The sequence below is a fragment of the Aythya ferina genome (assembly GCF_964211825.1).
Source record: "Aythya ferina genome assembly, chromosome: 9".
NCBI classification, from domain to species: domain Eukaryota; kingdom Metazoa; phylum Chordata; class Aves; order Anseriformes; family Anatidae; genus Aythya; species Aythya ferina.
Genome location: NC_140305.1, coordinates 14,465,526 through 14,488,299, shown reverse-complemented (window position 1 = coordinate 14,488,299; position 22,774 = coordinate 14,465,526). Strand labels below are relative to the sequence as shown.

The 22,774-nt window shown below is 41.0% G+C and overlaps 1 protein-coding gene across 2 annotated transcripts; it reads right to left on the bottom strand.

Annotated features, from left to right (window-relative positions):
- Window positions 1-1,126: 1,126 nt before the first annotated feature.
- Window positions 1,127-20,883, bottom strand: KLHL24 (kelch like family member 24). 2 transcript variants are annotated; one of them, XM_084529118.1, is made up of 8 exons: window positions 20,720-20,883; window positions 19,202-19,315; window positions 14,746-15,733; window positions 9,531-9,715; window positions 8,418-8,536; window positions 7,209-7,397; window positions 6,599-6,787; window positions 1,127-5,415 (listed from the first exon to the last, which is right to left on the bottom strand). In XM_084529118.1, the coding sequence occupies exons 3-8, from the start codon at window positions 15,663-15,665 to the stop codon at window positions 5,215-5,217; spliced, it is 1,803 nt and encodes a 600-aa protein (XP_084385244.1). In that variant the 5' UTR covers window positions 15,666-15,733; window positions 19,202-19,315; window positions 20,720-20,883; the 3' UTR covers window positions 1,127-5,214. The 2 variants fall into 2 exon arrangements, with proteins under 2 accessions (XP_084385244.1, XP_084385245.1); XM_084529119.1 differs by lacking the exon at window positions 20,720-20,883 and adding an exon at window positions 20,660-20,684.
- Between the last annotated feature and the right edge of the window lie 1,891 nt (window positions 20,884-22,774).

Here is a 22,774-nt window from a genome sequence, read left to right as displayed (position 1 = left end):
AGAACTGTACATATTAAGGACAGGAAGTCAAAGACTGAACTCCAATCTTGTCACTAAGGAGTGCTGAAAACAGCAAAGAGAAAAAAAAACAAATTTCCCTAGATTCAGTCTGCCATAGCACTGCAATAATGAAAGCATTCTAAGCAACAGGTTTAACCGTTCTTCTACCAAATGATTTATTTCTTTTAGAAGGACATCAACAGTCTAGACAGTAAGACCGATCCTAATAAACAAGAAGAATAATCCAAACTCTTTTGCACAACAGATAAAAATATAAGTGAATTCAAGGCACAGATAATTTTTCAATATTAACGCGCTATTTTCTTTGGAACTAATGACACAAAGGAAGCCATAATTACATTATCAACACGCTGTACAGAGGGCCTTTTTATATGCCTTACTCAGAACAGTATTATCATAAAACGATCAAGAAACTATTCACACATGGATGTGCACACAAACAGGAGTACAGACTGGAGCATTTCAGTAGAAAAAAGTTCCTGTACAGTTCTTAGTAATTTTATCAGGGCTATATACTTTGAGTAACAAATTTATGCATAGCATTAGTTATGGAGAAGCTGACACAAGGACATGGTGCATCTGGTTTGGGGCCAGGATGAGGCTGCTTATTGTTTTGTGGTAACACTCGCAGCGCTGACATGACCATGATAAACTAAACGACAGTGAGATGGATATTTATTAATGCCATATGAAATCATGGAACTTGTGGAAACTTGTATACTAGATACATAAATAAAAAAAATCACTGTTTGGCCCCCAATCAGATTGCAAATCTTTGCATAAAAATCTCATCTGAAAAAAGATTCTACTTTATAGAACCTTTATATATCAGATTTTTTTAACCAGGCACAATGAAACATTTTATTTGTACTTTCTTGTATTCACAGGTCTACATTCAGACAAAAACATTCACGTTGCCTCACAGTGATCACATCTTAATGCTCTTGAATTGGCTTTTGCCATCTTCAGGCATGGAATAAAAGATATACTTGTCCAGTTAGGCAAGTAGGAGAAATGAACCATTGCATTTCCTGAACATTGCCTCTAGAAGCCCTTGACCAAGTATGCATCTTTATCTGAGTTAGGAGTCTCAATAAATGGTAAATATTTTTATTATTATTATTATTATTTTTTACCAACTGAGTTTCAGCATCTGTAATTGCAAGCTGAACATCCTAAATGTCTTGGTTCAGCAAACCCAGAAAATGCACAATCCCTTGTTTTCTCTTGCTGTCATCCTCCCCTCAAGCTTCTCTGTGATCTCTTTGGAGTTGGAGCAAGTTCACAGCTCTACCTACCCACTACAAGGCGCAGCTCCAGCACACCCCTGTGCCTTGCTTGGGAGGGAAACTGAAAGCGAGTGAGGCTGCTTTCTCTTGTCCTTGGCCATCAAATAAAACAAACACAGAATAAATTGAGCATTCATCTACAATAGGGTGGTAAGCTCAGCTATTTGAGGAAGAAGCTGGAGCAGCCAGCTGTGCCCCTGTTCTCAAGCAAAGTGACCATCAAGCACAGGTAATCAAAGCTTCCTCTGTGAGCCTGTCAAAGTGAGCACCTCCAGTTCCCGCGTCAGCAGCCTCTGAGTCTTGTAGTGGTAAAAACCTCATTTATAAAGCTTGAATGAATTATCATAAAGGCCCATATCAGCATCATTTGCATTAAAGATACCCATGAAATGGGCAGCCTTTGATGAGAATTGCATGGGTAATTAATTAAAAACAAACAACTATGGATTCTTGCTGCTATAGCCTGGAAAGCACAGAGCTTAATTGACAAAATGTACATGAGGCCCATACTGTAAAATTAACTGTCTAGAAGTACAAATGGAAGAGATGCCACAAGTTATGCCTTTTTAGGCAGTACTAAGAGGGGAGCCTACAGCTAAGCCAAATGATTATCAGGCAACATTGTATGCTTGACAATTTAGAGACAAAGGGATGCAGTGGCTGTCCAGAAGCAGGTGGCCATGGGCTACGCTACAACACAATACTCAAGCTTTCCATACAGAGCCTTCTCAAAGCCAGGCCACAAGGCAAGATCACCTTTCTTCTCAGTTAACATCATACTGCTAAGAATAGAAGGATGTCTCATGAAGTTTCAAGCAGGAAGTAGTGGATAGCAAAATGGAGAAGGAAAACATTCACTCTGGTTTCTTTTTAAGAGTGAAGCACATAACATTTATCTGTTTAGTGGAGTGAGATACTAGCCAACTCTTGATTTTTGTTCGTGTGACTTTGGAGACACCTGATCCCCTCTTCTTGTGCATGATTAAGCTGAAATTACATCTTAAGCAGGTGGCCCTGCTTTGGTGCCAACCTGTTACAATGCATGATGAAAGTCTTGATTATACCGAAAGATATTCAAAGTTTTCTCTCCTGGCTGAGAGGAAAACAATGAAACATGCAAACAACACAACTTACTGCTCAACCGCAAACTAATCAGCTAGAGAAGTCAGAGTTTTAATCTTTGAATCCATCTACACCTAAATGAAATACATCAGAGAACAGGTGACTCAGGAAAGCAATTTCCTGAATAAAGCATCCTTCTAGGAAAGCAGTACATTTTCATTAAACCAAAGTTGAATTGTTCAATTCTATTTAGAACAGTATTTTTAGATTTACTAGAGCAGGTTACAAGTGAAAATTACTTACAGATTCAAACCAAAAGACTTGTTTGTTTGTTTTGAGGAAATCATAGTATGAGTAACTGCCCTTTCAGAAATACTCCATGCCTAACTGTTCAGCACTGAGTACAGGTTCAAGAACTGTAGCTGTAGAGGAAAACTTCTTTACATTTCTGCATTTACTGGTTCATTAAACACTTTCATTTTCAAAAATAGGTAGCGGTACATAATTAAGAAATTTCAGTTTATAGCTGTATTTTCAAAACCAGAAAAAGCTGTATTTACATAGTGCAGTATTATAACCAGGTTAAAAGATACCTATACATTAGATGACACTGAATCAAGAATGTTTAAAAACAGTTTAGCATGACAATCAACATCACACATCTTAATACAAACAAGAAGGAAATCAAAGGAAGGGAGAATACTTTTCAAACCGCATCTCTAATGAAGTGCTCCTATCATTTTTTACATTGTCATTTACAACAATAGCACAAACTATACAGTGTTAGTATATAACATCATTAATTGGGCAATTACTATTGCTATTGATGGACCTTATTCACAGGTACTGAAATAACCTTTTCAAAGTAACACTTGGCAAGCAGGCACAAGAAACTTAGAAAAGGATTAAATTTAAGTCTTACGTTACCAAATGGCTTCCTATTCTGGGCATTGTGAATGCGTTCTCAGGGACCCATTTCCTAATCACATCACTGACATGCAGAGATTTTATCAATATTCTTAACATACACAAAGCAGCGTTTGGTATTCAGCCCATAACTGTTATTTTCGTCCTTTCCTGAGGTTACAAGTTAATGCATCACAAAAGTGCAGCTCCTAGTGCTCTTTAAAAGTCACGACCATATGTTACTGAAAATGATGACTCCCAATTTGGCATAGCTTCACTGAGGGTCAGAATTTCCATCTCATGAAGAAATACTCTGGGAAAACAGATGGTGAAGAGAGTCCAGTGGAACAAACGACATTCCAGAGATGGTGCTTGTTTTCACCCTCCTGAGCAAGCATGTAGACCAGAACCCTGAGGCCAGGGTGCTTCTGCAGGAGCCTTACGTTTTTCTCTGCCCTGGCACTGACCAATTTCACTACTGGCTGCTGTCCTCAGAATTCCTTTGAAACGGAGTTCCTGAGTTTTTTTGGTGATTAATAGCAAACTGGTACATAGAAAGTACTATACATTTTGCAACTCTCAAGTGCTATCTCAGTTCTCAAGAATTTGTGCCTCAGTTGTATAACTATACTGGAACTATGAGACAGAGTACACAAATATAAGGATGACTTTAAAGATTAAAGAAATACCTTTACTACAAAAAAAATCCAGGTTGAAATACAGGCACTTTCTAGGCTTCAAAATTAGCCAAACATGTTTTGTGGGAGTTACCCTCATATGGCTATGTGGTCAGCTCCACAGCTCTTTTTCTAGTGACATAAGGGACCTTTCAAGAATCTCTTCCATCTGTGGCCAAGCAGGTTATACAGTAGTCAAATTGAGCTAGAGTGATTGTCTAAAGGAAGGCCATAAAATACTTGGTGGGTAACTCCACCATCTCTGCAGATGACAGATCTGGAAGACCAATTTGTAAGCTGTAGGGTACAACCTGAGTTCCTACCTCTTCTACCAGGTAATTTATAATGCAATTCAGAAAAGCGGTAGAATTGAGAGTTCTTTCCTTTATTCCTTGAGTAGTTTAGAGATGCTTCACATTGAGCAGAGAACAAACCCAGCAACTTCCAGGCTTTAGTCATACTATTCAGGAAGTTAAAAACCAGGATTCCAAATCTGCTTCACAGATGCATACCTGCACCCCTGTAGTCGCTAGTTTTTCATGTCATGTAGCCTTGTACTTCTGACAAGCATTTAGTAACACTATGAATAAGGTCCATAGTGTTAAGGTATGCAATCAGCACTGTAGTATGTTGCAGTGGCTCACAAAACCACCAAGATGTCACTGTTCTCCTTCAGAGAAAAGCATTTCTCAAGTATTCTAATATTTGTCCTATGTAGCTTAAATCATCCCACCGCCCCCTCCCCCCTTTTTATTTAAATCCCAAATCATGCATGATCTTAAATAAAAGATATTTGGTTAAGCCAAATAATCTGCTTGTAAGAATGCTTTGCATATGTATTGTAATTAGACAAGCTTTTTCTTAACTGTAATTATTACTAGATACTTTGAAAATTTATTTGCTACATATTTTTTCAATTAGCAGAACCTGAAACCTTGTAGGTATTGCTTCTTAGGACACAGGCACAACTGCTTGTGAAGGCACTTTCCCAAAAAGCTTCCAGGATTTTAACTACTTAACACACATAGGGCAACCTCTCTGATCACTAGTACAACATACTCTGGTAACTATACGGATTTGTAGACTAGTTTTAATTTAAATTAACCCCTGCTTTTTTTTTTTTTTTTAAAGGCACAGGATACAATTTTCATGACACTTAGGAAAGGGCATTTTCCCACTTCAGGATTTAAAAACCCGTCTTGCAGCAGACCACTGGATTCAATCCTGCCATTTCCTCCTCCCCCCAAGAAAAAAAAAAATTACAGTTTAAAGCCTTTTTCATTATATCTATGTATCGTCACACAGCCGTGATATGATACTGGCCTGGGCATAGCTGCTACTCCTGTGATAATGCCTGTTGCAGGATCATAGCAAAGAATAGTGTCTGTGGCTTCACCATTTTCTCGTCTTCCACCAAGGATATAGATTTTTCCATTACACACAGACATGCCACAATTCTCCTGTTTCAAAATATACAAGTGAATACATGATTATTGGAAAAAAAAACCAACAAGATCTCAATTCCTGCACATCTACCCCAGTTGAAGGACAGCATAGTAACTGCCATTTGTAAACAGACTGTTTTTTATTTCCTTCAAAAAAAAAAAAAAAAAAAAAGAGCAGAAAGCTCAGCAGTTGGAGAAAGCAGCAACACGATCCTACAGAAAGGGCTATTTCAGGTCCAAGCCTTCAATTTATGTAGCTCACTCAAGGGATACAGTGGGATACAGCTGAATATCATACTCAGAGATGACCATTTAAATAGGTGAGATAATGAAAGGGGAAAGATAACAAAAGGTTTTCAGAAAAGGGACCACAGCAGGTACTGTTGATGCAAAAAAAAAAGAAACAAGCACCTTGGAGGAGTAACAGATAAAGAGGGATGTAAACAGGGGATAAGATAAAAACATGACTAAGAAAGAATGAGTAAGAGGTGACAACACTATGTCATATTTGAGACAAGAAAGTTAAGAGTTTTATTTTTTCCTTAAAAACAGTAAAACAGAGAACTGAGCAGAAAATATAGAAAAGAGAGGGAAAGAAAAAAAACATCTTTGTCAAGGTAGGAACAGCAGAGGAGGTGATTGGCAGATATTAAAGAACATAGGGAAAACTCAACACACACACACTGTACTACTGAGGGGACACTTTTTTTTTTTTTAAAGTGTAGCCAAGTATTCCATAAATTGAAGTGATACAGCTCTCACTGCTTAAGTCAGATATTTCATGCTAAATAGTATTTTTTTTCCACACTGTAAACACATCCTTCAATGCTTTTTGTTGCATTGAAAGGCTTTAATCAACTAAAAGGAAATTACTATTTTCAATCTAAATTAAAAAAACAACATGTAATAGAGCTTGACAGAGATCAATTTCTAGACACTTAAATGTTATCCATCATACTGTTATAGTGTCATCCAACAGTAACTGCTCTCAAACAGATAGTGCTGGCTAACTGACATTCAGATGAAATACTACTAGTTTAGAAACTCTCTTCTGGGTGGTTTTGAATTACATAGATGAAGTAGAATCAGAGATGCAATTTTGCCAGGGCTAAACAAGTCTCTATTCATTTCCTGTCAATATGTTCATGTAAAAAAAAAATTACTTTTCAGGCGTCTACAACCTTTCAGTGTTTATTACCTGTCTGCTGAATGTATTCTGTACATGTATCCAGTAGTCTTCAACCGGATCGTAGCAGTATATTGCCTTGGTAAGACCACCAGCAACATAGATCAGATTGTTTAATGACACAGCTGTAATGCACCTTTTTGCAATAGGGATAGTTGCACGGAGCAACCAAGAATTAGTATCGGGATCATAAGACTGAACCTGAAAACAAACAGGCACATGGTATTAGAAGTCTAATTGAAATTATGACATGGAAGACCCACAGAGATTATAATGAGATTCAATAACTCAGCAACAGAATGAAGTCAGTATTAATTTAGGTCCATATATCAATAATGTCTTTATATGCACTATATTTAACACCATTTTCCCAACACTTTGATTTAAACATTCACACAGCTCACTTAATGCGTGAAGCCAGTGACAGTACCCATCACAGAGACCAAGTAATAGCACCCTAATGAGACCAAGTCACAGCATACTAGTTAATGTTTTCTACTACATTTTCGTACTGTAATTCCATCCCCCACTCAAACTGATTAAAACAGATCTCAGCACAATGTATTTTTAAACCAGCATTTCCCTTTACTGTGGATAGAAGATACAAACCCAGTTAACCAACCTTGTCAGAGCACGTGTTGTCATCAGGACCACCCCCGATCACAAACAGTTTGCCAACGCAGCTTGTGACTGCTGGAGAGCTCACAGCTTCTTTAAGGGGAGCCACCTCTGTCCATCGATTGGAAAATGAATCGTAACACTCCACGCTGCTGAGGCGGTTTTGCCCATCATATCCTCCAACAACATATACCTATGCAGAGTGGTGAAAAGTATCATTTCATTATTAGATTAGTTATCACATTTAAATATTCAATTAACGTAATGCTGCAGAAATCCTAATTTGTTATATTAGTGAAGGGGTACTATTATAAAAAATATGGCCTATCAATTTTTTTTATAATAGTTAAAAACTCCCAGGTGAGTTTCCATTCAGTCATACATGGAAGAAACAGACATCCAAAGCGTAGCATTATAATAAAACACAGAAGCTTGCTACTTGAATGGCACTTGGAAGAGAAGGCATTTCTCTGCATTTCACTTGTTAAAGATTACATTCAGCAACAGCAAAAAGTCCACCTGCACATCTTTGCTTTTCTCCTTCTTCACCCCCTACCTTGCTTACAAAGATATTTGTTCTCAGTTCATAAGCCTCCTTTCTTTCCTGTTGCTTCTCTCATATTTAAGAAGCAGAGTTCGTTATCATGTGTCTACCTTCTTCCCTTCACTTGTTCCATTTCTAAAAAGAAATGTTCCAAGGGGCAACACACACACACCTTCCCTAAGTTTCATTAATGGATTCAGTTGCTTTTAAAGGCATATATACCTTTAAAATACAGTAAAAATTTCTATCTTCTCGTAGTAATATATTTAACTTTAGTATAAAATAGTAAATAAAAGAGCACAGAAATGGGTAACAGAAAGCAGTACTGCTTTAAATAACTACATAAACCATTAAACTTTGAAAGCATTTTTGGAATGGACAAATCCTGATATATGTTTGCCTGCAAAGAAGTTGCTTCTTGGAGATCAGACAGTTCAATGAAAAGATCAAAGAACTGTTGACAAGTAACATGATTTTCATATCCATGGATAGCATATGACTGATCAAGAGTACAGTTATTTAAAGCATTATTTTATTTGAAAATATGAAGTTATTTGATAGGGAGTGCAACAAGGTAAAACTAAATATGTACATGTATGTCTTTCTCCACTATTTTCTTATACATGTAGAATATCACAACTAAAGAAATTATAAATATACTTCTCTTACTTTACCAAGAAGCACAGCCATTTTATGACGCCATCTGCCTTTATTTAAGGAGGCAACTCTGATCCAAATGTTAAGCTGAGAGTTATAAATCCAAACATCCCGACTATTGATTCTTCCGCCTTTAAAAACAAATATGTCAATCTGAATAAATTCATGCTTGAATGAGAACAGTCAACTCCCAACATGCCCCTCCACAGTGTGTAATAAAATTATATCCTGTTTCAGCAATACAGATCTTTATACTTGATTGGAAAAGTCAGTTTCAGTGGATTTAAAAAAAATAAAAAGATACAGTAAGCTATTTTATGAGGAGTGGCTGAAGGAGCTGGGGTTGTTTGGCTTGGAGAAGAGGCAGCCCAGGGAGATCTTACTGTATTTTACAATTACCTGAAATGAAGTTGTAGTGAGGTGTGGATTGAGCTCTTCTCCCAAGCATCAAGTGATAAGCTGAGGGGAAACGGCCTCAAGGGGAGGTTTAGATCAGATATTAGGAGAAACTTCTCTACTGAAAGGGTTGTGCAGCACTGGGATAGGCTGCTCAGGGAAGTGGCTGGTCACCATCCCCGGAGGTCTTCAAGAAACATGTAGATGTAGAACTTAATAGCATGGCTTAGTGGTGGACTTGTCAGCACTAGGTTAAAGGCTGGACTTGATGCTCTAGAGGTTCTTTCCAACCTGAATGATTCTGTGACTTTACTTCTGCGAACCATAACATGCTGATATCATACTAAAATGCATTCAAATCTCAAGAAATAATCTAATGGCTTTTTGCCCAGATTTCCTTCAGTATCACTACCTGGATGAGACACTCCAAACAGTTACCTTAAGGGTTCATGCCTCATGACACATTCTTAGCTGCTACCCTCTATTTGATCCATGCATCCACTTTCTTCGTGGAAGTTTTGCTCAAATGACAAAAGGGAGACAGATTCTTTGGTTAAACTAACATATGGTACTTAATACCTAAATTAGCAGCTGTACCATAATATCTACCCTTCCTAAAAGGCTGAATGAGAGGTGTCTTAAAACATTGCTCATTTTGCCATAAAGGCTGGCATAAATATATCCCCAACTCAGGTGCTAGAAGTCAAAACAGTCAAAATGATTATTCACCTGAAACAAGAATATCATTCCGTAGGGCGCACACTGCATACTCGGACTTGGTAAACTCTGGAAGTTTAGCCAGAGACTTCCACTCTCCTGTTACAGGATCGTAGCACTCGGTATATGGCAGGTTAAAGCCTCCAACTCGTTCACAGCCTCCAACAACAACTATCACCTCTGAATAACCAGTTGATCTAAAAAAGCAAAAACAGAAAACTAAGATGTTAGTTATTTATTAGAACATGAAAGTCAAACAGCACTGTCTACAAAAACTGCTTAAGTAGTAATAACCAGAAAGCTTATTATTTGCTCCTATACCATCCCTCTCCTCTAACCACTCCGCCCCCAAACAATGACAGGTTTTCATTGCTTCCTCTTGTCTCATTATATGAGATGTTAGCACACAGACTTTTTTTTTTTTGCATACATGGAGTCACACTGCAGAATAGTACAGTAAAGAAATCCCAAAAATTAAAAATACAGGAAGCCCATAGTCTAATAGATTTTGGGTGCATAGAGATATCAGAAAAATGTTCAAGGTCTTAGACAATTAGGTGAGTAATCTGTTGCAGAACTGTAATTATCTCTTCTTCACACTGAAACCAGTCCCCATTCCCATCAAATGTTATGAAATTTATAGCATTTCACATTGTTCAAGTATTACACAATTTAAAACACCTCTAAAATGTTTAGGTTATTTCCTGGAGAAGGAAAACTGAAGGCAGAGTCATCAAAATAAAGAGGAAAGAAAAAAATCCTAGAAACAATGCAGTTTAAAAAAAAGCACCACAAATATAGAAGAATAAGTGTAGTAACAGACTGAGACATTAAGGAATGCCAAAACAAAAATTCAATCCTAAAATGAGCACTAGCACTTGGTGAAAAGTTTAGCATTAGACAGTCTGCAGTACATACAAATAAGCTTTTTAAATTCTGTTTCATGCTCTTTTTCTCCAACTAGCCTGATCCTTCTGCATTATACATATTCCGTGTTCACAGTAATAGAAACTCATTGTATTTTAATCCACATTTGGATGTACCAAACATCTTTTACATACAAATCAAATTATGACTCAATTTAATTGTTAAAACCTATAAGTTATTAGCATTTTGAGAAATCTACTCTTTTCAAGTTTTTTTTTTTTTAAAGAATTCTGTGCTGATAGTTATTTCAAGGACTGTCGTCTACTAACCAAGTATAACAATGCAACACTGACTTGATTTTTAGTAAGCCTTTTTGTTGTCCTGTGTTTTCTTTTAACTTTGATATTTTTAACTTTGATATCCAAATGAATAGAGAACTCATTTGTATCGTTGCTGCAAACTGCAGTCTTCTCTCAAAAAATCTCCTTTTGATTGTATTTGAGATAAATCTCATGATCTGTATCCAAATTTCCTATTATGTGGACTTACACACATACTAGCTTACAAAACCCAATGACATTTCCCCCATTTTGAAGCATCAAGAACAAAACTAGCTCTTACTTTCCTTGTCACCACACATCACAAGATACATTTCACTTTCTTCTCCAAATATTTTACATAAAAACAATAAATGAAAATGCACTATAAGATTATGCAGTGGAGATCTGTAACAGAGGAAGCACGCTTACGCACCTGAACTAGTCAGAAGAAACACTCTCTTCAGCTGCTCAGCTTTGAAGCGACACAGGTTCCTGGTTTCTATGTATTTACTGTTATTGTTTTTAAGAGGAACGACTCTGAAAAGAATCTCTCAAAGATTAAGGGAGGGGAACTTTCTGTGCCAGCAAAGTATTACCCAGAAAAAGAAAAGAGCTTTCTCAAGAGCAAGATATTTGTCTCAATTTGCCTAGAGGCAAGCCCAAACATATCAACTAACTGCACATACAGAAGATGTTTGTTCATTGATTGCTTTTTAGACTAGAACCAAGGCTTTGACTTAATGAAAAGCTTACTGTGCTGGACTAGCAATCTTTATTTTAAAATTAAATGAAAAAACCTGGATTGGATAGGGCTCTTTATGAATTGCAATGAGAGTTTTGCTCTTTAAAGGAAATATTAGTTCAGTAGAATATTTTAAATCCACAGGAATAGTGTTTTCTCAAAATTTTATTACCTACATAGCCATATAATTACTTCAGTTAAAAAAAAGTTAAATTTTTCTCTGTTACTTCTTAAAGGAGCCTTGTACTGCAGAGATTTTAAAGTTAGATCAAAAGCCCTCTAGCAGGTGACAGAGGACACATCAATTAAAAAAGCATAAGGGGGGAATACACACAAAGAACATACAGACAACATCTAATGCCAGAAAAGAACTAATGCTGTAGATGAACAGAGACTAGAAGCTGCCATTCCCAGAGAAGACATGATCTCAGCCAGCAGTACAAGAAGCCCTCAAAGGTAACAGTGAGAGCAGAGTACCAGAGGTGAGCTAAAACAGGCACTTAGGAGATTCCAGGAGAGACCCTGTGGTTACTTAGAGGTCAGATAATGGAAGAGTGGAAGACAGATAACAGAATATCATAATCCAGGACATTACAAAAAGAGGTTTCCTGTATTTTTGTCTGCTGTATACAGACTTTTAGCCTAGGTGACAATGCAAACCATCACTGTGTTAGCTGGAATGAAGAACTTTCAGTAATTTGAAGAGATTCCATTCGAAAACACTTTAAGCTCAGGAGGTAAGTTACAAGGTTTTTAAGTTACTACATTTTCTCCTGTTAATTCACTTGTGTAGCAAATGGGACGACAAATGTGCAGTGAAATAAAGTCACCTCCTTGGGAGAAAAAGTAAGGAATTACATTAAAACTTTACTAAAAGCCAAAAAGAATGTGTTGAGATGTATAAAAGTAGTAACACCTAACCTGTTAGAGTGAACATTCACACCATCAGACATCTTTAAAGGAGCTGTGTGATTAAAGAACTCACAGATATGTGAAAATTTGAAGATAATTTGAGCCATGCAGATGTAAGAGCCTGCTTTGTTTTGTATATGGAAAATCATTGTTGCTCACTGCTTCACCTTGGCTTAGAGATTTGCTGTGCAGCACAGCCAGCAGGGGACAAGAGAGACTTGAAAGGAGTGAGACAACCTCAAGATGTCACTGTCATTGCATAAATGTAACTGGAAAGAACTTCAGAAAGACCTTGTGTGTTTGTCAACAATGGCTAGTGGCATACAACATTAAAAGAGTGAGCAGGTTACCCCGTATTTTAAACTTCTGTTTACTTCAGATTAACTCTTTAGTAGCTTAGAAAAAAAGAAAGTTAACCAAAAAATGCAATCTACACTGTTCTCCTAAAAAGAAACATGTAGAACCCACTCTACCCATAATTGCATATATACACATACAAGGAATCACAATTTCTGTAAGTTTCAGTAAAAGCATTGGTTTGGAAGCTTCTGATCCTGCACAGTTTCATTTTAGAAAGGGTTCATATATTTAAAAAATACTTAGAGGAAATCAAGAAAGAAAAAACCTTCCCAGTGTCCTTTCCTCCCTAAAACCACAAGAAACACCCAGAAAAGGTGTGATGAGAACATCAGCAAAGTGGGACCTGGTAACTGTTTTACAACAAGACCTCTTTTTGCTATAGGCAACCAAAACAAATAGGCAACAGAAACAAACGACAAAGAACTATTTCATGAATGTAATATAGAAAAGGGGGAAAAAATCCTGCTGGGAGGCCAGCCAGCTTCTCTTTGTAAATTACTTCTCTCATTCCTGCCTACTCAAATTCAGCAGGGCTTATTAAGTCCAGCAGTGAAAACACAGACACCCACCCCAAAATCACCTGCATTAGACAAGGAATTGAATTTACAAATGGGAATGCCATGGTGAGTCTATTCAGAACCCCAGGTACCATGCACTCTGAGAAAGGTTTTGGGTCTAAGCAAAGGTGCTTTGTTGTTTATCAAAGTGAATAATAAACTTACAAACACCACACCAAATACCAGAAGATGCAGCCCTCTCTCCAATTCACAAAACAAGGTCTTTGGTCTAAGCTCTCAGATCACCACAGCTCCCCCCGCAGGTCCAAGCTCAGGGAAGGCTTCTGAGACTTGCCTTCACCAGTTTCCAAACTGCAGTAAACCAAAAGCCTCGACCCTCCATGGCACTGTACAGCTTTGAAAGCCAGACAGCAGGGCTGCAAGGAGTTTAAGAGGAATTTCTTCTCTCACAGCAGGATTCAAGACTGGAAAGCCACTAATGGGACAAATGGTTTCCAAATGTCTTTTGCCCTATAGGAAGGCCTGTAACACATGCCAAAAAAATTAAGGTTTCCTGCACAGTCACCGCACAGCAACCACGTATGACTAAGAATAAGAATAAACAAAGAGGAGTAACTCCTAACACAATCTAACTGTTTGTCCAGACTGGAGCATTGCATCACCTCAGCACAGCACATGATTTTAAAACTGCAATTTAAATCAGCTGGAGTTAACAAACTGTCATGTCAACTACCAGGCAGAGGTAAAGCTCTTACTGGGAAAGTTCTCTTTGGGGCAGGGGGAGGATCATAGCCACCACTGACCATAAATGCCAGGTATGGTCTTCCTCTTGCAAATTCAGTCACCATTTGCATTTTTGTGACACATTATTAAGGAGCAGTAATACTGGATTATTCAAATGTCATGGAATAAGTATGAAGTATTTCAGGAACTGTTTTGTAATTCTTTAAAAATGAAAGATACAGTTTCTTTATTGTTCAGAACCTGTTGTTCTGTTGTCTACTGCAACTTTTTATACTACTCCATTCGTAAAGCATTCTGCAATGCAACATGTTCTGTATACATATCCTCATCCATATCCTTTTTGGCACACTGTGCACTTAACTGTTATAAATAGAAAAAAGGTTGGGAAATGGAATTGTTTACTTGCTACAGCATAGTAAGCTGTTTTCAAGATGTTACCACTGTATGAAATAAGATGTCAGCCAGCAAACATTAACCTTCAGAAAATATTTTACTTACAAGGTCAAATAGCTGAACTTACCCAAGTGGTCATTTACTCCATAGCAACGGAACGATCTATGCAAAAAAACTCCTTTATTTCTATTTTGTAGACATGTGTGGGCTTCATGTGTTGTGGGGAAGTACACAGGTGTAACTGTAGTGCTCCAGAACAGAGAATAAAATTGTCTGAAAAATATTTTTGTTCTGGGAGTGTATACCAAACATCTGTACATCAAACCTTCTCCTCCTATTATAGGAAGAAGTCAAAAAAAATATTTCCTCACCTGCGTGGCCTAGTCCTGGGAGACATCATCTCATTTCCAAGGATATGGTACCGCCGGGCTTCGTGCAGCAGCTGATAGCACTCTGGGGAGTTCTGAATCAGCTGGTCCACCTCTACAGTCTGAACAAAGTAGTTTGGGTGTAGTAGTGGGAGCCTGACATGTGTCAGCAGCTCATGCAACACTGGTCTTCGCAACTCAACTGCCCGGTACACCCAGCGCATGACAGCCTCAAACACCATCTCTTCTTTAGTGATCACCAGTTCATCACTGCAAATGTAATCAATAAGCTCATCTTTCCCCAGCTCAAGGAACTCTTCATGCTGGGACACGTCTTCAAATGTCTGCAGCGCGAAGTTCCTGCACTTGGTGAACAGTGTCTTGAGCGAGTGCGTATCGGCAAAGCGCTGGATTCCCAGGCAGTTACAGGGATCCAGCTGCTCCTCCAGGAACTTGGCACAGGCATCACGTAAAACACTAATCTGAAAGAGGCTGGATGTTTCAAAGAGATACTGCACGTTCTCTGTGGTGATTTTCACCTTGCCAGTGTACACATACTGCAGAAAGCAATCCATGGCTTCGGCTAAAATGCCGTTGATCTCCACCAACATCTCTCTGCTTTCTCTATGATCGTTGCAAAACATCGCTCTGAAGTAGCTGCTGCAGGCTGAGAGAACTGCTCGATGGCAGGGAAACTCCCGTCCTTCCACACAGATAATGACATCTGTGAACAACCGGCTGTCTCGGAATTCATTGAAGATCTGGAGAATGCTTTCAGCATGCGATGATCCCGAGGAGAAGTCAAAAAACTCAGGGCCTGACAACGATTTTGGGTCCATTTCAAAAACTTTCCGCTTGGTTGCAGGGGAATCTCGTATCCCACTATCCTCTCTATTCAGTCTGCGTCCCAATATTAGTACCATTGTTACATTAGTTGGCTATAGAGTCATTGAGAAAAGTTGTCTGAGTTTCTCCTTTGCAGTGCTACGGTCTGAAAAATTAAAACACTTCAGTATTCAGTTCGGTATATTCTATATTCAATAATTAGACAAGACACTTGTTTGGTCACTCTAATAATTGGCACAAGTTTTGACCTTTTCTAGAGGTGACAGAGTATTACAGGGCAAGTGACCTTGTGTAGGGCAATGCAGCATCATCTGTTTTGTGTTAAATACACACCATACCCTATGCAGTGTACGTATATTACGCACAGGCATTATCGATGACAAATTCTGTCTGTCCCAGCACCGCAGGCATTGCCTTAGCATTCAAGATAAATAAAGTGAGGCCTCAGCTCTGGCAAATCACTTTACTGACAGAAACCAAGGGCCTTCCTGGATAAAGACTCAGAGCTTGGGCTTTTCTCATTCTTTCAGTGTAATCCTCATTTCAGCTGGAGCCTCCACTTAACACTATCAAAAGGTGAAAGAAAGAAGAATGAAATTTGCAACATAAAAATTCAGTTGAGATAATAATGAAAATAAAGGAGTGATTTATGTTGATCATAACACAGCTTTATGACACTAGTGTTTAACAACCTTCAGTTACCCCAATGAACAACTTGGACTGTAAGAACTGTTTTTACGTTTTTATTCCCTACACCTAGAAGTCAGTTCACTGATAAGATTTAATCAATTATGAGTGTAAACCACTAATGTGCAAAACAGAATGGAGAAAGGATTAAATTTACTTGCATAAATAAATACTGAAACTTGGCACCAAAGGGAATTTACTGAGTAAAGGCAGATTTTCTGTTTTCCAAAGTACAACTAGCAAAAAATTACTAGCACATTTCTGCTCACCTTCCGGTTTCAAGAACATGGTGTACAACTTCCCCCAGCACACAAACACACAGTAATACTATCAGAGCACTGAAGTTGCAAAAATACTGTGTTAGTAAATGCCAAATCTCAAGTTTTCAGGTAAAGAAAATGCAGCTGATTCTGCAGATACTGCATATTAGACGTAACATGATCAACCAATCAAGCAGCAACAGGGCTCTTTGCCTCTCCTGAACTTTAAAATGAACTCGATGACTGCCCACCAAAATATACTGAGGCAGCAAGAAGCTGGGCAGAACGCCCACATGGGGCTGACACAGATGCCACTCCAAACGCACTTCGAAGTCTAGAAAGACATATACTGAATTATTTTAAAACTTACAGAAGTATTTATTCCCTAAATAATCCAAGGGGTTATGTTCAGTTTCCCTCATTCCCCACTTACAGCCAGTAAACATTAGCACCTAACTAATTTTCATTTCCTGACATGCCAGTGTCTTTCAGAGCTGCAATTACCCAATCCAAATCTGGCTGCACCATTGCTTAATATAGAATACCCCAAAAAAGAAGGCATTGTTCCTTAAAAAAAACAACAAAAAAAAACACACAGCACCTTTAAAAGATACTGTCTTTATAAAGACCAAGAATACATGCTATACATCTACTTGTTGAGAAAAGACGTTTCTGAATTCTCATTTTCCATAAAGAATTCCTCACACATTTACGCAGCAGATTCTTGGTACGGCTCATTTATCCTACAAAATACTTCCTTTAACTTGAATTAAAATGAGATCAAGTGTCACTTCACTGTCTGAAAAACACTGTTGTGATGAGCATATCTAGTAAGATCTCTGAGGCAATCAGTTAACAAGGCATAATTCCACAGCCTGATCTGCAACAGATACTCTATCCAAGATATTTCACAACTGTTCTACCCCATAATGACGCAGGCCACATAAAAACCGAGAACAACAACCACCACTGCTGCAGCCACCCTCTCAACGGCTCTGTTGTTAACACCCTAACCCTTACACAGGGCTCGATCTGCAGTTAACTCCACACTACTCAGAGTGAGAAAGAGGGCAGAAACAAAGCACCAGCAGTAGAAAAGGGAAACAGACCTATGAAAACAAACACTAAAGGCTTGATTCTGGTGTCACAGTTTTAAGCCAGAATTTCACTGAAGTTAATGGAGCTTTTCCAAAGCAAAGCTAGCCTGGAATCGGAAACAAGACACTGGCATATTGCATGAGAGGGGGAAAAAAACATGTTCAAAAATCAATTATGTGAGCAGTTAAAAGTCTTAAAAGAACTGTATAACGCAATCACTACAAACAGAAATAAAGCCTCTGGGTAAAGACTGCTCACTGGAAGAAGCAACATCACCTTTATGCTGGGAACTTGGAATAAGACAAAATTGGTCAGCAAATGATGGTGGTTCTGTTTGTTTTTAAATGCCATAATGGGTTAAAGAGATGAGAGACCAAAAAATCCATAGAGCAAAAATTAAGCCGGGGATAAATACCACATCATCATGGATAAGAGACCAGAATGGAAGAGTTATATTCCACTACAGAAAGGACTGGTTTTGAATATACTAGGATTCGATTTCTACCCAGTTACTTACTTCTGTTGGTTTGCTTAAACTAAGTAATTATGTAAGACTATAACACAACCACATGTTCAGCTCCATCAGACATGCCTACAGTTCAGTTTTCTTGCAAATCTTGCTCTGGCAGTCTTAAAATGCCACTACTTCCAGCTGCCTGCCCCATCTTTCAGTCTCATAGCTGGCAGAGAAGAGGGGAATCTGTGCCTGATGCTGAGCTGTCTGACACACAAAGGGGGACAAAAGACATACCTGGCTGCATCTTCAGTGTATACAAAGGTGCACATGCCTGCAGACTCTGCATTAGAAAGCATTTTTTGGTAACTTTCATACTGAGATCTCTACAGTAAGTTTAGACAAAGCAGAAAAAAATCCCTAAATGCAACTATTGGAAATTATTACAAGATATATTAAAAAAACACAGAATGCATTGGGCTGCTTGTCTGAGTAAGGGGCACCAAAAAAGGACCTTAAACAAATCAATGCTATCTATTCAAAAGAAATGGAAAGGAAAAAATAATTACACTTACATCAACAGGTTTTAAAAATGCTTTAACGACATGGCTCTTACATGAATATTACCTGCACACACATCTCTAGACTAAGCTGGGTTTACTGAAGATAAAGTTCCTCTACTTCCTTAAGGTCTACCTTGTTTGTGGGCTTATCTACAGAAGAGGTTCCTCAGAAATAACCTCAGGGTAGCTGTCATTCAGAGGTCAGTAAACCAGGTACACACAATGTTTGCCCTGACACCTTGTATCAGTAAAGTGTTCCTGTACAAATTACTTTGTTACTCTGAACTCATCCTGCCCCCACAGCAACACCCCCATGTTTTTTTTTTATCCCTCCCCTTTCCTCCACAGCTCTGTCAACAGCTAACCACGTGCTGGCTGATTTGGTTTTGCTTTTTATCGCAGAGCCAATTGGGCTCACAAGCAGAACTGACGGAGAGAAACAGGAGAAATGTGCAGCCCACACAGAAGCGAGGCTGCTGACAAACAGCTCGTCAGCAGGCGTGCCTGAGCTCTCCCTCAAAGCTCGCCCTAAGGGTGCAGTTTCAGAGTACCTGAAGCTGAGCCTCTGCTGCTGCCAGGGGAGGTGGCTTCCACCCAGTGCTGGCACCCGCTGCTCTCTCAGGTCAACGCTGGTGCTTGTGTGGCATGGCAGGACCGGCGACCATCTGTTAGGGGAGAAAAAGGAGGTGTTGGGTACACGTGGCTGCCCCAGGGAAGGGCAAGGACCGTCCCCAGGCCCCAGCACTGCCACGGAGCATCACGCCTGCTGCTACCTGGCACGGTATTTTTAACAGCTCCCCTGAGGTGACACAACTGAAGTCAGAAAATGAGGTTTTCTCCCCTCTCCCAGTAACTCCAGTGCAGCTCTGGCTAACAGCTTCAAACAGCTTGACCTGCACGCGTGCCTTGTCTCAGGTGTACGGACACCACGGACACCAGTCAGGGACTGTTATCCACTGCAACACGCTGCTAAACCCACATGTGCTCAAAGTTCTTAAAAAAAAAAAAAAAAAAAAAAAGAAGACAGAAAAAAGCATAAGCTTTCCCTCCAGTAAACACAGCATTTCTTTTTCCTTCTCTGTGATGTATATAAAGAAAGATACTGGTTTTACGGGACTCATTTTTTACCATTATTTATTGTTTTGCAGGAGAAATTTAGTGCTTGGATGACACTCAAGTCTTCTACTACAATGTAAGTCACTACTATGGGTAAAAAAATATTCCGAATGCCGAGATTCAGTAATAAACAAGGTCATGACACATAAAAAGCTTAAGTGTCCTCAAAAATCATCAGGCAAAAACAGGAACTGATTTGGACATGAGACTATGATTAATTAAGTCCAAAAAAAAGCCACAAGCACAGGCAAAAAAAAAAAAAAAAAAAAAAAAAAAAAAGCAAGAAAGTCAGAACACCTTTATCAGGTACAGATTTTAGGTAAGTTTTTGGTAAATGAGCGGGGTAAACGAGGGGCAGGCCACCACCGGCCCCGCTCCCTCACGGGCGGCGCCGACCCGAGCACAAAATGGCGGCGCCCCCCCCCCCCTCCAGGCGCACGCGCGCCGCCGCCGCCCGCTCCCCTCGCCCCCAGCCGCCGCGCGCACGCGCGCCCTCCAGCTCACCTTCACCCCGGGCCGCCCCAGCGACGGCCCCCCCGCGCCCCGACCAATCCGCGCCCAGCTCCGCGCGGCGGCCCCGCCTCCCCCCGCCCGCCCGCCCAATCAGCGCCCGTGGGGCTCCCCCCCCCTCCCCGCCGTCCGGGGGGCGCGGGGAGGCGGCAGCGGCGGAACGGCCGCGGGCACCGGGGGGCACCGGGGGGGGGTCCGGGAGCGCTCGGTCCCGCTCTCCGCCGCCCGGGCCCCGCGTGGGGACCGAGACATCCCCCCCAACACACATACACACGGCATCCGGCACGGCACCGTCTCTCCGCCGCCGTGACGCCGTGCCACCGCCGCCCCGTGCCGCCCCCCGTCCGCCCCCGCCTCAGCGCAGCGCAGCGCCCGGTGCCCACCCCCCAGCGACCGGGAGCCCGGCGCTGCCAACCGCCAACCGCCTCCCGCCCCGCACTCACAGCCGAGCAGGGGCTGCGCCGGGCCGCGCCCCGCGGTGCTGCTGCCGGTGCCGGTGTTGCCGCGAGGCTCGGAGCCGGGCGCTCGGTGCGGTGCAGGAGCGGAGCGGAGCCGTGCGGGCCTCTCCCCGCGGCCGCCGCCGGTCGCGCTGCCAGCGCCGCTCAAAACAAAGGGGCTGGCGGGGCACGTGACCGGCGGGCGGCACCACGTGACCCGCGGGCAGCTCTGGGAGTTGTAGTCCCGTGAGGGTGGGGGGGGCACTGCACGGCCCCGGCCCCGCAAAGCCCTGTGCTGGGCCCCCCCCGGGCTCCACCCGGGCTCCCCCCGGGCACCCCTGGTACACACCAAGCACCAAGCAGGGGCCCTGCCCGAAACCCCAGCCCTGCCCGACCCGTATTTCACGCTCCCCAATGGCAAAGCCCCTCGCCCCCCTCCCGGGCACCGCACAGCGCCCACGGTGGTGTGAGGGCGGGGGGCTGCAGGCAGGGAAGCCAGACCCCGTGCCACCGCTTCAAGGGCAGGTCGCAGCCTGTCCCGCAGCCCGAGCGCACTTCATAGCCAAACTATTTGGACAGCGGCCCGCGCTCCGGCACAGGCCGATGGAACATGCCTGGGAGTATGGAAATTTATTTTTGTTCTGCCCTTTAGCATAAGCAAACTCGCAAGTCCGCGGCGCGGAGTAAGAAGGCGAGGGCAGGGACGTGCATGCTTAAATTAAGTTCATTACCGGGCACTAAATGAACCTTATGCAACCCTGCGGAGCCGATGCCGGCAGGTAACGCTGCGTTTTGCTTCCTAGAAGGACGCCCTCTCCGTACTGCCACTTCTGGCTGAGGGAAAGGAAGAAATGTGGCATCTGTTAGGTGCCACCTTCTTGCTCCCCTAAATTTTGGGGATCAATCACAAGCACAATGTACCTTTACCACAGGCCAGCCCTGCCAGTTCCTGCCTTCACCCTCCACCAGGAGTGCACGCCGTGTTGTGTCTTTGTGTTGCCTGACAGAGCTCCTCCACTGGGGAAATCACCTGGAGGAGCAGAACGTACTTGGGGTTCCCGGGTTGATCCGCACTGGAGCAAACCAGCCTCAGATTTTCATAGGCTGCATAAGCTCCGCTTTTCCCCCTAGTTGGGCAAATTGGAGCTTTGCAAAGCAGAATTAAAATCCCTAATTAAGAAGCTAAGTTTCTGAAAATAGACTGAAGATATCAATTGATTCTGGCATGTAAATCATTTTCACTAAGATCTTTAAAAATAATGAAGCCTTCAACCATTTTCTGGCTGCGCTAAAGCTCGGAACTGCTTAGCACATTTAATTATAACTGAGACAGTTCAGTCAATTTTTTCATTTGCTGCAAGAACGGCCCCAAACTAAACAGCAAACAAAATCAACAGACAGTTCACCTTGTTTAGTACATTTGCATTACAATAACTTTTTTCACATACTGAGGATAGAGAAATTAGTAACCTGAAGCGTTACTTATTACAAAGATATTAAGTCCAAAAAGTACATGGACTAAGAAGAATATTTTTACCTCACAGAACTTTTTACCTGATACATCCTTTTGTCTGCCCTAGTCCTCTGATTCTTTAACTCCTGGGGTTGTTATGACTGTGTACAGATCACTTCAGAAAACAGAAGAGGGATTAAAGGATGAGTCGTGGGAAGGAAAAAAAAAAAAGATATCAGTGAGTCAGCTTGAAGGAGCTATCTGCAGGGAGTGTGTTTACTCCAATCAAAGCTGCACGTGGCAAAAATACCTTGTGTGAAGAGGGTAAATGGGGCATTTAAAATGAAAATATTAATTAAAAATGCTCATTGAGCAATCAATTGTTTCATAATGTGCACATGTATGCATGCAGTCACATCCAGGCACTTCCAGTTCTGAAAGCCAACGTCACCGAAATTAGGGATAGCTGAGTTGCTATGACATCCTATTGGTCTTCATTCCTCTGCTAGCAGGGGCATTGGTTGTTGTTTTTCAAGCTGCGCTGAGCATTTCTCTCAAAATAAGCAGTTGTGTGCTGCGTGAGAAGATGAAGCCAATTATTAAAGATT